A 14,238-nucleotide genomic window follows, 5' to 3' on the forward strand; every position below is an offset into this window, starting at 1 on the left:
CCATCCCTGTTTCATCAGTGTGCCATCCGTGGTTCATCAGTGTGCCATCCGTGGTTCATCAGTGTGCCATCCGTAGCTCGTCAGTGTGCCATCCATGTTTTTCCATTGTGGATATAGACAATTAAATTACAAAGCTTCTCCTATACTTTCAATACTAAACACATAGAGCACATGGATAGTACATGGATACCATCCTTATGTTGTACGTGTTTACATGGACCTATAGATATTTATTGGCTCTTTTTGTCCATTTCTCCAGCAGCACAGATGTCTCGGTTTGAAAACACGAACATGTGAAAGTCACCATATGTTATAATGGGTATGTGTGGTATCCATGAAAAAAGTTTCACAACTACAAATGCCATACATACCAGAAACACTGAAATGTGAAGGGGCCTAAGTTGGTGAGGTATTCTGCCAGCACTACAGGAGCTGGAACTTTCTTTTACTTCACTTCTCAATATGCATTGCTCCTGCCATTGGCTTGCATGTATTAGGTTGAAAGTCCTTCTCCCTGTTATGCCTGTATGCACTTCACTCTTTGTTCCTACTCTCCTGTCTGTCAAACACCTAGTCCCACTAACTGTAATCTGTCCCGGTGGCTCTTCTGCTAGAGATGAGTTCACTTGAGAACAGTGGACAGCAGAATGCAGACACCTACTGAGCAGCATTTTGTTTATGATTTTTAAATTATAAGACCACATCATGTTTAATTAATGTGATTTACAGATTATATATTTTGCATATTTATCATTATCAAATGAGATCATCTAAGAATACAGTGACCAATAAACTGACTGCAAATTGATGCTAAGTAAATATTAAAAACCTGTATCTATTGATTGTACTCAGTGCTTCACATGGCCACCTCAATTTATCATCTCATTCAAGCCACTAGATTGGTCGTCATTTCACACCATTGAAAAAATACTACCACCACCTCCCAAAAACTGTCTGGCTTGTACTAGCGTCCTTCATATAAACTCACTATACTATTAGAATTAAGGGCTATTTTCATATATCATGACTTGTGGGGGGTAATAAAACACCAAGAGGACAGTAATGCCAAAACTGATCCCAATGTTTTAATGGATCATTTCTGGCATTGGGAACAACATATGTTGCACCTGAAAGTTCCTGGAACAAAAAATGTTCCATACAGCCTTTTATAATTATACTATGCAGAATAGACCAGGGAGCAAAGTGGACAACTTTGTCATCAGTTGTGTCTGTCAACTACACAAATGTAACTTATGAATGACATCCACGAAGAAAGACATCTCATCATTTAATCCATTCTTAGGCCCTGTGCGCACAAGGAAATAGAATTTTCTTAAGAAAATTCCAGACCCTCTGAAAGATTACCGCACCTGAGGTATAAATCCGCAGCAGACTGCACCTGAAATCCGCATGTGGTTTTACCGCAGTTTGCTACGGATTTGCTGTGGGATGTCCCTGCGTTATTTTGAAAGCACAGGGAGATGCTCACCTGTTCCCGCTCCTACTGTCCATGGTGCTGAAGTCTCCCGCGATGCTGTGTCCCATGCGGCTGTCTTCGGCGCTCTGCCACTTACGGGTCGGCTGTGCAGTGCATAACTGCATATATATGAGCTGGCCTGTAAGCGTCCGGAGGCAGATCAGCGGTGACTTCAGTAAGCTGATGTGCAGTGACAGCTGGAGTCCTCCACCTGTCACTGCAAAGCACATAAGTGAAGTCACCGCTGATCCCGCACAGCTCACTTCACTTGCGACCTGACCCTCACAGTGAGCAGTCATGGTCTGTGGCACTGTGGTGAAAGAGGGGGCTTTTTTGTCTTTTATTTCAAATAAAGGATTTTTGGGATGTTTGTGTAAATTTACTTTCACTTACAGTTTATTGATGAGAGGGGTGTCTCAGACGCCTGCCATCACTAAACTAGGACTTAGTGGCAGCTATGGGCTGCTGCTATTAACTCCTTATTACCCCGATTGCCACCGCATCAGAGCAACGGGAAGAACCAGGAAAAGACCCGGGTCTGTCGCATCTAATGGATGCGGCAATTCTGGGCGGCTGCTGGCTGATAATTTTAGGCTGAGGCGCTCCCCAGCCTGAGAATAACACCCCCAGCTGTCAGGCTTTATCCTGGCTGGTTCTCAAAATTGGGGGGACCGCACGCCGTTTTTTTAAAAATTATTTATCTATTTTACTGTACGCTATAGACCTGCCCACCAGCGGCTGTGATTCGTTGCAGTGAGACAGCTGTCATTCAGCGTGGGGGCATGTCTACCTGCAACCAATCACAGCCACCAGTGAGCAGGGAAGGCGTGAATATGTTATGAGTCTAATGAGCGGCCGGCTCTGGAAGATGAAAGAGCTGCGGCGGGAGCAGTGTGACAGCCGCCCAGTCATAGGTGAGTATGAAGTGCTTGCTCCTACCCCTTTGCCCCAGATTGTGTTCCCCATAAACTTTATATGGGGAGCAGAATCTGGTCACATGCCGGGGATCAATCCTCCGCCGACCCAGAGTCAGCGGGTGATTGATCCGCCAGCCCTCCAAACCGCAGGTACCTGCAAAAAAAAAGTGACATGCACATTAATTCCGCAGCAGAAATTCCGCAGGGAAAAAAAAAAGCAGTGTGCGCACAGCATATTTTTATCCCCATAGGTTTTGCTGGAGAAGGACTGCAGAAATGTTATAAACATTTTCTTCATTGAAATCTGCGTCAATTCCGTGCGCACAGGGCCTTAGAACTCCACTCTGTGACAGCATCACAAGGAGTAGGATGGCCTAGGATCCTCATCTTTTTCCCAACTTCTTGTTTTGGCATAGCTACCCGTTGTGTAAGACCAAAGTATTAGAAAGCCATCCTTTTGTTACAAGAGTCATGGATCAGTGATACAAGCCCTGCAGGTACAGATCGGGGTCTTCACCTTTATTTCTGCTTTATACAATCTAAGTACTGTATTGAAGATAACAGAAAAAATTATAATATAAACAAATCATCCATTAGCAGACACGGTGTCCTTAATTTAGAGCTTTGGTTTATTGTAAATCGTCAGGAAGATGCAGATTCTTTCTTCATGCAATTATAAAGAAGAAAGATTAAGCGGAGTCTCACACCTTTGTTGGTTCAAGGGTAAAGAGAAGAAAGTTGGAAATAACTGCCGGGAGGGATTATGGTTTCTATGTTTTTCAGCCAGACCTCGTTATCTCACAAAAGCCAGAGAAAATATTGAGAGTTACCATTATATGAGCATTGTAAGGCTGAAAGCAAAGGGCATTGTTTTAATATGTAAATATCTGGACGCACAACTGGCTTAATGCATTTTTCCTTTCCTTTGATGCTGTTGCATTTTTTATACTCTCTCCCATGTACTTCATAGGAATACAATCCACGGGAAACTCTAGGGGCATTCCCTCAGAAATTGACTTTATGTAAAGTAGAATAAATGCAACATTGAGGCCACTGCAAGAGCAATTAGTGACTATCTGGAGGGGGCATGAATATTAAATGGAGTTTTAGAAAAAGGTATAATATCATCAAGAAAGAAAAAAAAAAGCAATAGTTCACTGCATGTAACCGCTAAGAGAGAAAATTAGATCTGACATTCACTGAGCAAGGAGAAAAATAAACCAAGACCTAGTACAAAATTTCACTTTACTATTTGTCCTAGACTTTGTCTACTTAAAGTCTAAAATAACTAAAATGCAATAAAATGGTTACTCTCATCATTTACTTTCAGAAGAGCACTGCTCCCCAGCTTCCTGCTTGGCGGGGTCAATGCTATCTCAGTTGTCAGACAGTTTGGGACAGCAGCAAGGTCTCACAGCGAGCCCGGACTGTGTGCATTTCAATGCTGCAATATGAGGCAATCGGAGGAGCACAGAGCTAAGAGAGTACTCCAATACCAGTAAGATTCAGGACAGTGCTTACAAGCTCTAATGGAAAGAGCATGTTCAGCCACAAGGCATCAGGGCCATACTTACATCAAGGTACTGGAGGGCCAAGGGCCTAAGGTGGCAGGTTGCAGGAGGGCGGTACCAAATACCAGAAATTTTGTAATTTCTATTTTATCTCCTCCTGTCTGGACCAGCATCTCCTTGTTATTGAGAGCTGGGGGTCAGGGCTCAATAAGCATCAGATTGGTGGGAAAAAAAACAGAGGAGTACCAAACCTCCAGAACACTGAATGCATGATACAGCGCTGCTCTGATAAGTGAAAATCACAAATGTATGCTCATAATGCCTGCCTGGCAGTCTGCAGAGCACAAAGCTGATTGCTGCCTTTCGGTCAGCAGAAGACCGCTCTTAAACAAATCACTGCATACTGACTGCAGAAGGCCTGCATTACAGAGAGGAAGGTGGCACCAAGTAAAAAGGATGTCTGCCACTGATCTACCCTGTAAATAATTACTACACGTACATTGTTGAATATAGTAAAGCTAACTTCCTAAAAAGAGCAAGAATAGTAAAGCAAAAACCCGGGCCATGATTTTGTCCTCAGTTCATTCTTCCATTGACCAACTCCCTGGTTCTTCTTCATCCTCCAAGTCATATGCCCGTCGGTTATAAACACCATTGACCCTGTTAGCTGCAAAACAGCTACAGAGATTTTCAGAGAGTAGTCCATCCACTGTAGACTACTATTCTCAGTGTGGTCTTTCTGTGAGAGGGAGCATATGCAGAAAGATTACCTGAAGGTTGCAATTCTAAAATGGCTTTTTCCACTCAAAAGGACTCTAAGCTGTGCAAGCTCCTGCGGGAGTAAAAGGCTCAGAATTACACAACTTGATTGGAGTATGCATTCTAGAAGAGCAGGAAGCCACAGAGTTAGGCCAGCATCATGTCCACACTTCATGCCGAGGTGTACAGGCCTGGACATTATGGTCTCCACATGGGCTGCTAATTGTGAGGAATGAGCAAATTTTCATGGCGTATTCTGGTAAAGAGGTTCACCGACTGTAGCAGCATGGACCCGTCACTTCACTTTGCAGGTTCCTCATGGGGACTCTTACTGATGCAGCCTAGGAAGTCTCAGGTTACGGGAAGCATCATGTAATTCAGCTTCTGAGGTGAGCTATTCTTCTCCACCGAAACTATAACAATACTTCCAGAGTTGCCAAGTTCTTAATCATTTCCATATATAAACCTGGCCACCATTACAGCTGCCTCTCAGTAATCTTACAATTCTGAACTGCAAATCTGCCTACTCATGCAACACTATTTTTCCATTCCAAATTATGGAATCTGACGGACCTCCATTCTAAACCAAAAGGGTCGATTGGTTGTCGGTGTTGCTTGTTCTACAGCTGATCCAGCAATACTTTCTGAGAATGGATGCTAGGCCACATGTGTGAACAGAACCTTATGTTTAGTGAAGTTTTGCTTTTGTGAGCTAATCCTGCAGAAATGGAAGACGTCTTCATGGTGGTCTTGCCAAAACGGAGATTGCAAGCAATACGGGTCAGAGAAGATATCACCTGTAAGATGTTCACCTATGTCCGGTAAGTATTTTCTTACTTTGTCTAGTCTGCAGTCTGGAGATGCCCCGCAGACAGTCTGCAGTATGACCACTGTATTCAGCCCGCGCATGGGCTAACACTCAGCAATATGAATGTGCTATGCAGTCACTGTACGGGGGTGGGATCAAGTTATAGTTGTATTCACACATCATGGTGACTAAATCTAGTCTCTGTATGGTGGCATTATTTGTGAACTATGGTGTTATCCAGTCATTCTATGGTGGTATTATTCAACAACTATATGGTAGTTGTATCCAGACATGGTATGGCAGTATCCTCCTTTAACATTATCTTTTTAACTAGTCACACAATGGTGATGCGGTTTAGTTACTGTATGTATTATTATCAGGGGTAGGGATAATTCATGTATACAGAACAAAGATTCTGGTACACTATTGTAGGCCTGGCAATTTCCCAAAAAAGTTCAATTCTTGGAAAACAGTTTACAGCAGTAAACACCAGGATCCTTCTGTGCAAGTTACTCTGAGAGGAATTTACACTTAAAGAGTAACTGTCGTTTTAATTTTTATTTAATAAATCAGTAGTTATCATTAAAATAAGCAACTTTGTGATATATCCTATCAGACCCATTTGCTTTTTTCTCTGCCATAAATTGATCAGTTATTATCACAATTCTCAATTCTGAGGTAAAATCTGTATTCAGTGAAGACTTTCCCATTACTGAGATAGGAGATGGCAGATGTTACTGATGAGATAGAAGAAAGAGGAGGGGGCGGAGCTCTGTCTCTAGCTCCTCCCTCTGCCTCTAGCTCCTCCCGTTGTAGAATCTCATCAGCACCAACTGCCATCTCCTATCTCAGTAATGGGAAAGCCTTCACTGAATACAGATTTTACCTCAGAATTGAGAATTTTGATGATGACTGATCAATTATGGCAGAAAGAAGCAAATGTGTCTGATAAGATATACAGTGGAACCTTGGATTATGAGCATAATTGGTTCTGGGAGTGCGCTCTTAAACCAAGTTACTCTTATATCAAAGCAAATTTTCCCATAGGAAATAATTGAAACACAGACAATTCGTTCTACAACCCAAAAATATTTACTGTATTTATACAAACTTATTACAGTAATGCAAAATAATGTACTGTGTTCATATAACATTATTACAGTACACTGATACAAAATACTGTACAGTAAAAAAAACAAACAACAAATTAAACTGCACATTACCTTACAATAGAATTGCTGTGTGTGAGAGGTACAGTACAAGTAATGTGCTGTACTGGTTACCAGAAAGAAAGTACAGTACTGTATTCACAAATGCAAATTGATAGACATGCTATATAGTATATACTGTACAATGGTATACTGTACATATGTACAGAAAGTTACCTCCAGAGCGGGTCAGAGCGTGGTGAAAGGACAGAACCGGAAGTGTGCAGGGTGAGGATTTGCTCTTATTGCAAATCATTGCTCTTAAACCAAGTTACAAATTTGTAAAAAGATTTGCTTGTCTTGCAAAATGCTCTCAAACAAAGTTACTCTTAATCCAAGGTTCCACTGTATTACAAAGCTGCTCATTTTTATGTACACTACTGACTTATAAAAGAACAAATAAAACAATGGTTATTCTTTAACAATCATGTCATTGAGGCTTTAAAAATAATCATCAAAGTTGATTGTAAATGATAGCTGGTAGTAAACTGTAGTTTAATGGTTAGTTTCCGCTTTTGATCACATTGACCAATCATCATTACAACTGCTCAAAAAACAGTGAATTATGTCAACAATCGGTGAGTGTAAATAGGAGGGGGATGTATTCAGGTTTAAGGCAGCATGCGTGGTAAATATGGCACTGGTTGGCTGGTATTCTAAGCAACAAGCCATAAACTAAATTTCATATAGGATAGAAATGTATGGTACTATCATCAGTATAACATAGAAGTTATTAGATATGCATTAAAACCAATTCAAAAGACAAAAAACACACAAACCCCCACTCGAGGGGTTAAAAAAGGATCTGATTAGTTGGCTCATAGGACAATAAATTTGCTGACCAAGCCTCTAGGGAGGTACTAACTATAAGTCTCTCTAATGATGCCATAAGTATTGATAATACCTGGCTGTGGATATTGTCACCCTTAAAATACAAGAAATGGCGCTCTCGATCAACGGAGGCTTTACCTAGATGTACCTAAATGTCACTACTCAATTTTTGGATCTAGAGAAGGATGTATTCAAACAGGGACAAGGGATGAAAGATAAAATGCAAAACGTAGAAGCTTAAGGTTTGCTGCTCATGCCTCAATGCGTTTCTCCATACTGTGGGTTGATCAAGAGGCGAAAGAGAGAAAGCCTCTGTTGAGTGGGGGCACCACATTTTTAGGGCGATAACCTCCGCAGCCATGTATTATCAATACTCAGGACATCATTACGAACTTATAGTACCTCCTGAGAGGGTTGGTCGGCAAAACTATTGTCTCTGGAACAATTTCTCAGGTTCTTTTTTAAGCCATCGAGTGTGGCACTCTTGGTATGCCAATCGATACAAGAATGCTCCCAATTTACAGACTGGTATATGAGACAACTCGTTGCAGGTACCATTCCGGTCAGGCTTAGCTAAGAGGTTACTACAAATACGTTTTGTGCCTGGGGAGAGGGGGAAGGGTGGGGGGGGAGTGATTGTGGGAGTTCTAGATTTGTTAGGTTAGTCAAGAAAACACTGTCTTATAATTTGCATAATCGAAGTTTCAGTTTCATCTGATATTTCCGAAATTGCATCTAATTTTATACACTGTACATGTATAACGATTTATTTTCAATAAAGATGGTTTATAAAAAAAAAACAAAACAAAAAAACACATTTTAATTTTCTGCTCAGATGCGCACTAAAGACCATAAAATGCACTGAACGACACCGCCATACATGTATTGTGTTCATCAGCCATCACCTGTCTTTATCAGCCATGAGTGGAGCAGATCTCCGCCTGAAGCTGTTAACACAACAAATGCTGCTGTCATTATCATACAGCAGTATTTAATGCTCACGGCTCGGGGGCATGCTGTTCTAACTGCCCATCACCCGCCAGTGACACGATTGCAGGGCACAAATGCATTTCCATCAAAGCCAGGTGCCTGCTAAATAATGCTGTACCTGGCATGTGAGTGCTCCTGAAAATGCCAGCCTGTAGTTGATGTTCATAGGAGACTGCGATTTGTACTATACATACCAATACAGTAGTATTCACATGTTCAAGAAAGAAAAAGTTAAAGTAAAAAAAAAAGGTTTTAACTTTTAGGTTTTTTTAACCTGAAGTACCCCCTTTTCCCTTATTTAAAAAAGATCTTAAAATATCATAAAAAAGAAAAACCCACATGTGGTATCTCTGCATGCATAAATGTCCAATCTATCAAAATATTAAATTGATCAACCTGATAGGTCAAAGCTCTAAGGCTATGTGCGCACTTACCGGATTTTGCCGCGGATTTTTCGCGGATTTGCTGCATGTTTCGCTGCAGAAAATGTTCATAACATCTCTGCAGTGAATCACCAGCAAATCCTATGGAAGAAAAAAAACCTGTGCGCACTAGGCGGAATTTGACAGCTGCATGTTTTGCTGCGGGATTCCCGCAGCAAAAACAAGTGCATGTCACTTCTTTTCCGCACATCGCTGCGGGATTTCCCTCCATTGACTCAATGTTAATCATGAAATCCCGCAGGGAATAATGCAGGCAGCAAATTCTGTGCGGTTCACTGCGTTTTCCTGCGTTATTCCCTGCGGCATTTCGCGGTTTACCTCCGGTAATGTGCATCACTTGTCTGCGGTTTTGCAGGGAAGTGATGTCATTACAGGAAGAGGAAGCCGTGCAGAGAGTAAACACACACACATCACACACACACAGACACATCACAGACATAGAACACATAGACACAGACACATAGAACACACATAGAAAGAAAACGGAAATATAGAAAACAAAGAACGTGGGCTCCGCTGCATATTTACCTTCCAGCCGAGGTAAGCACACAGCGGCGGCACGGTATTCTCAGGCTGGGGAGGGAGAGGGGCAGGGATAATGTCCCCCGCCTCACTCCCCCTCCAGCAGCCAAGAATATCAGCCGCAGCTGCCCCGGCACTGTCGCATGCAATATGCGGCAATGCCGGCGTGTCCTCGGCTCTTCTTGCCACCGTGTAGCAGTGGTGGCAAGGTAATACAAGGGGTTAATGGTGATGGGGGACCACCGCCATTAACCCCAGGCTTGATCATGGCAGCGTCTATGTGACAGCTGACATGATCAACCCGTAAGTAAAGTGAAAAAACACAGACACCGAAAAATCCTTTATTTTAAATAAAACCAACAAGCCTCGTTCACCACTTTATTAACCCCCCCCCCCAAAACAAAGCTCCGGCGTAATCCACACAGCTCCGGCTCCTGCGTCCTGCGCTGCTTCCATCCAGCCGCGATTGTCACAGACACAGGCTGAATGCAGCAGACAGCAGAGGTAATTACCGGTCATTTCCCACGGCCGGTAATGTGAACTCACTGCCGACCGTGGGAAATGCAGCGATCTGTCCTCTATCTATCCCTCTATCTATTCTTCTGTCTATCTACTATCTCAGAATTAAATGACTTTTTTTTTTTTTTTTCTTCAATGTGCTTTATTGCATTGAATGCAATAAAGCACATCCCAACCCGCACGCGGCAAAACCGCGGCAATACCGCGAATAATACCGCGGTAAAACCGCGGCAAACCGCGGCAAACCGCATGCGGTTTTCGGGTGCGGTTTCCCGCGGTTTTTTACCGCGGGTGCGGTAATCTTTGAGAGCATGCGGAATTTTCACAAGAAAATTCCATTTCCCAGTGCGCACAGAGCCTAAAGAGAGAAATAAAATTGCCAGAATAGTTTTTTAGGTTGCCACAAACTCCGCAAAAAATGCAATAAGAAGTGATCAAAGCCTCATATAGAATACAAAATGTATCTGTAAAGAAGTCCGGTCACCCTGCAAAAAACAAGCTCAATCAACCGAAAAATGAAAATGTTACAGGGCTCAGAGAATTGTGACAAAAGCCATTTTATTTTCTTTATGAATTTCTGGGGGGTTTGCACCATTTAAATACATGAAAAAAATATGCAAGTTTGGTGTCGATGTAATCATACTGATCTGAGGATCAAACGTCCAAGTCATTTATACTACACAATAAACGCCACAAATACAACACCCAAAAAACAAATGTGGAGTTGCATTATTTTTTTTTCCACATTTTCACCTCACTTGGAATTTTTTCAACCTTTTTCTAGTACTATATCAGGGAAAATAATTGGTGTAATTAAAAAAAATAATTTGTTGCATATACAACAGGCCCTCCCATATGGCAATATGAGTGGAAAATAAGAAGCTATGTTTCTTGGAAGAAGTGAAAGAAAAAATGCAAGTGCAACAATAAAAAATCATCATATCCTTAAAGGGAAACCCTCACATCCAAAAATGCTATTAACCTGCAGCTTGACCCCATAATCTGAAGATTAATAGCATTCCAAAGCTGTGCAGCCGCTGCTCTGAAAGCCCGGCTACCAAGAGAAAATGAATTTGTTCTTCCTGCAGCCTCCAGCTTTCAGTCAGAGGCATGGCCCCAGTCACCACTCAGTACATAGAAGGCAGCAGCTGTACCCATGCCCCAGCTCAGACTGACAGCTGGCTCTGCAATGCATCAGTACATAGTCAGCTGTCAGCCAGCGCTAGAGCATAGTTACAGATTCCTATGTACTGAGTGGTGACTGAGGCCACGTTGCTATGACTGAAAGCCAGAGGCTGCAGGGAGGAACAACTTCATTTTCTGCTTGTTACCTGGATTTCAGTGCAGCAGCCGGGCAGCTTTAAACCACTATTAACCCCATCTCCTCAATTTAATAGTATTTTGGGATGTGACAGGTTCCCTTTAAGGGGTTAATAAAATCACAGACATAACCACTCCAAATATTGAAATAAGATAGTCGTCGGTATGAAAACTTACTAGTAAATAAAATTACTGGTCTTGACTGCAAATATTTATTAAAAACGAAATACCAGCGCTTGTGCCATCCAGGTAATATAATATGGGCACACACCTTGGTGATTTTCTAGTAAGTGCGCAGCTCATGCCCTTTGCAAACACCATCCAGGAAATGCCTTAAATCTACACACCTTCACTTGAAAGAGAATAGCTTACCACAGGAGCTGGAACCTGCACCATTTTAGCAGCTGGGGTCCCCGGGCGCGGGTAAAACTGATTAATGAAGAGACTGGGGAATTTGTACTCCTCGACTAGTTTTAACGTCTCCTTAAAATCTTCATCTGTCTCTCCAGGAAATCCGCAGATGATGTCCGTAGCGATTGTGATTCCGGGCACTCTACAAGACAGATGGAAAAAACATGTTAAACTGTGGCCTAGGGAGCTCGCATTCTACCAAGCCTTCCACAACAAATTTCCCAGAGGAGCCCAACTATCGTTATATTAACCCCTTCCCTGCCAGTGGAAGCAATACATAAAGCAACCCTAGGGCGACCAAAATAATAGAGGAAATAGAACAGATCAGTCACTGCATAACTGGTTTATTTCATAGAAAAGGGCCATAAGGAACTGGTCATCCAAACCTAGAAACTGCCAATAGATTTGTATCTAAATCATAAAGTTATGAGGCACCGGTAAGTTCAAAGCTAAAAAGCGGTGAGGAGCGACAATCTTCTCTTTGCCCTCAGGTGAAAGGAATTGAAGGGAAGTTGTAAGGTTTGCAATCTAATCTGAGAGCAGCATAATGTAGAGACAAAGCAATGTGTCACTTATGATTTTGATGAAGTTTGCTTTATTAACAGGAGATTATTATTTGAGCACAAGTAAACCAGCTTTCTAAACTAAATATCATCTTTCTGCCTATGCACAGTGTACACTGTTAGCGGTCAATAAATGGTGTAAGCAGGATTACACAGAGCTCAGCATTCAGAGAAGTGGTAAATCTGCAGCAGATACAACAGCAACTTTATCAAAACAGCAGTAAACAGCCCAGTAACTGAGACATTGCTGGAATTAAGGTCACAGCCCCTATATTATGATACCCTTAAAAAAAAAATATGACCCAGAGTATAAGTTGGTATATGAGCAATAGGAGCACGTTCACACTGTGGCCATTTGAAAACCCAAGAGAAAAACATAAAATGAGCATATACCCAATAATAAAGTAAATAGAGGGAATACATTTCAATAACATAAGGCAATTGGTTAACACTGTTTGATGAAACAGAGTAAAAGCCATCGCAGCGGGACAAGGAGTGCCCAATCCAGACGGCCCTACTCCAGTATTAAAACCTTACCTTGCGCCAGTGACATCAGTGTGAATAAGGGCAGAGAAGGACAAGGCCCGACCTGTAGCCACTTGCCTATGGGGAGTTACATAGATACAATGTCTAGCGCAGAAGGAGGGGCCACACAGAAAAACAAAAAAAATGAACCAGAGCACAATTTTGTATATGTGCAATAGGGGCATGTCCACATTGTGGATATTTCATATACAAAGCCCAAGAAAAAAAAACACAAAATGAGCTAGACATTGCATGTATATAGCTTCCCAAGGACAGGTGGCTGCAGGTCGGCCTTGTCCTTATTCACACTGATGTCACTGAACAAGGTAAGGTTTTAATATCAGACCTAGGACTGTCGGGATTGGGCACACCTGGTCGCGGTGGGATGACTTTTACGCTCTTTGTTCAAACAGTGTTGACCAAGTCCCCTATGTAAGGGTACTACCACTATTTATGTCATTATAGGGCACATGCTCATTTTGTGTTTTTCTCTTGGGTTTTAATTCTGAGCTTGATTATGATGCCCTCAGATCAGTGAAAACATGGTGCCAGATTCTCTTTATAGGGAACCTGACTGCTAATTTATGCGGTCTGAATCACAGGCAGCATGAATCAGACAATGGTTGCAGCACTTCAGAGAAAGCATAAGGCTATGTGCGCACGCTGCGGATTTACCGCGGATTTGCTGCAGAAAATGTGTCTAACAGTGCTGCAGTCATTCTCCAGCAAATCCTATGGGTTTTAAAAAATGCTGTGTGCACCCTGTGTTTTTTTTATACCCACGGATTTTTCGCTGCGGAATCAATGAGCATGTCACTTCTTTTCTGCAGGTACCTGCAGTTTTTGCCATAGATAATAGTAAAAATCCGCAGGGACCAACCTATGGAAAATCCGCGGTAAACCTGCGGCAAACCGCGGTAAAATCGCATGCGGATTTCGGTGCGGTTTTTTTACCACGGGTGCGGGATTCTTTAAGAGGGTCTGGATTTTTCCTTAAGGCTAAGTTCACATTTCCGCTAAAATCTATCAGTCACAATCCGCTGCTCTTGTAAACAGCGGAATCCGTTTAGCGGATTCCGCTGCTCCCATAGACTTGTATGAGCAGCGGATTGTGACTGATGATGCTGCGTTGCACCCTCCGCCCGACTGATCAGTCGTGGAACGACTGACCGCCGGGCGGGGGGAACGCAGCATGTAACGTTTTTTGAGCAGCGAGATCCGTCGGATTTCGCTGCGCATGCTCTCTGGCTCCCTGCACACGTCACGAGCTTTGGTTGGTTACCCGATATTTACCCTGGTTACGGTGCAAGGAGCCAGCGCTAAGCGGTGTAGGCCCGTAACCAAGGTAAATATCGGGTAACCAAGGTAAACATCGGGTGCTTTGCTGTTACCCGATATTTAGGCTGGTTACGTGTGCAGGGAGGCCGACACTTC

General features: G+C 42.5%; 1 protein-coding gene across 2 annotated transcripts in view; it reads right to left on the reverse strand.

Moving 5' to 3' along the window:
- The window catches only part of CDKAL1 (CDKAL1 threonylcarbamoyladenosine tRNA methylthiotransferase), a 1,035,666-nt gene that overhangs the window by 292,762 nt on the left and 728,666 nt on the right, over positions 1-14,238 (reverse strand). For both annotated transcript variants that reach the window (XM_075314700.1, XM_075314699.1), the window contains exon 12: positions 11,678-11,858. In XM_075314700.1, coding sequence (XP_075170815.1) covers positions 11,678-11,858 — 181 coding nt within the window. The remainder of the gene's footprint in view (positions 1-11,677; positions 11,859-14,238) is intronic.

Source organism: Anomaloglossus baeobatrachus, chromosome 6 (genome assembly GCF_048569485.1).
Source record: "Anomaloglossus baeobatrachus isolate aAnoBae1 chromosome 6, aAnoBae1.hap1, whole genome shotgun sequence".
NCBI classification, from domain to species: domain Eukaryota; kingdom Metazoa; phylum Chordata; class Amphibia; order Anura; family Aromobatidae; genus Anomaloglossus; species Anomaloglossus baeobatrachus.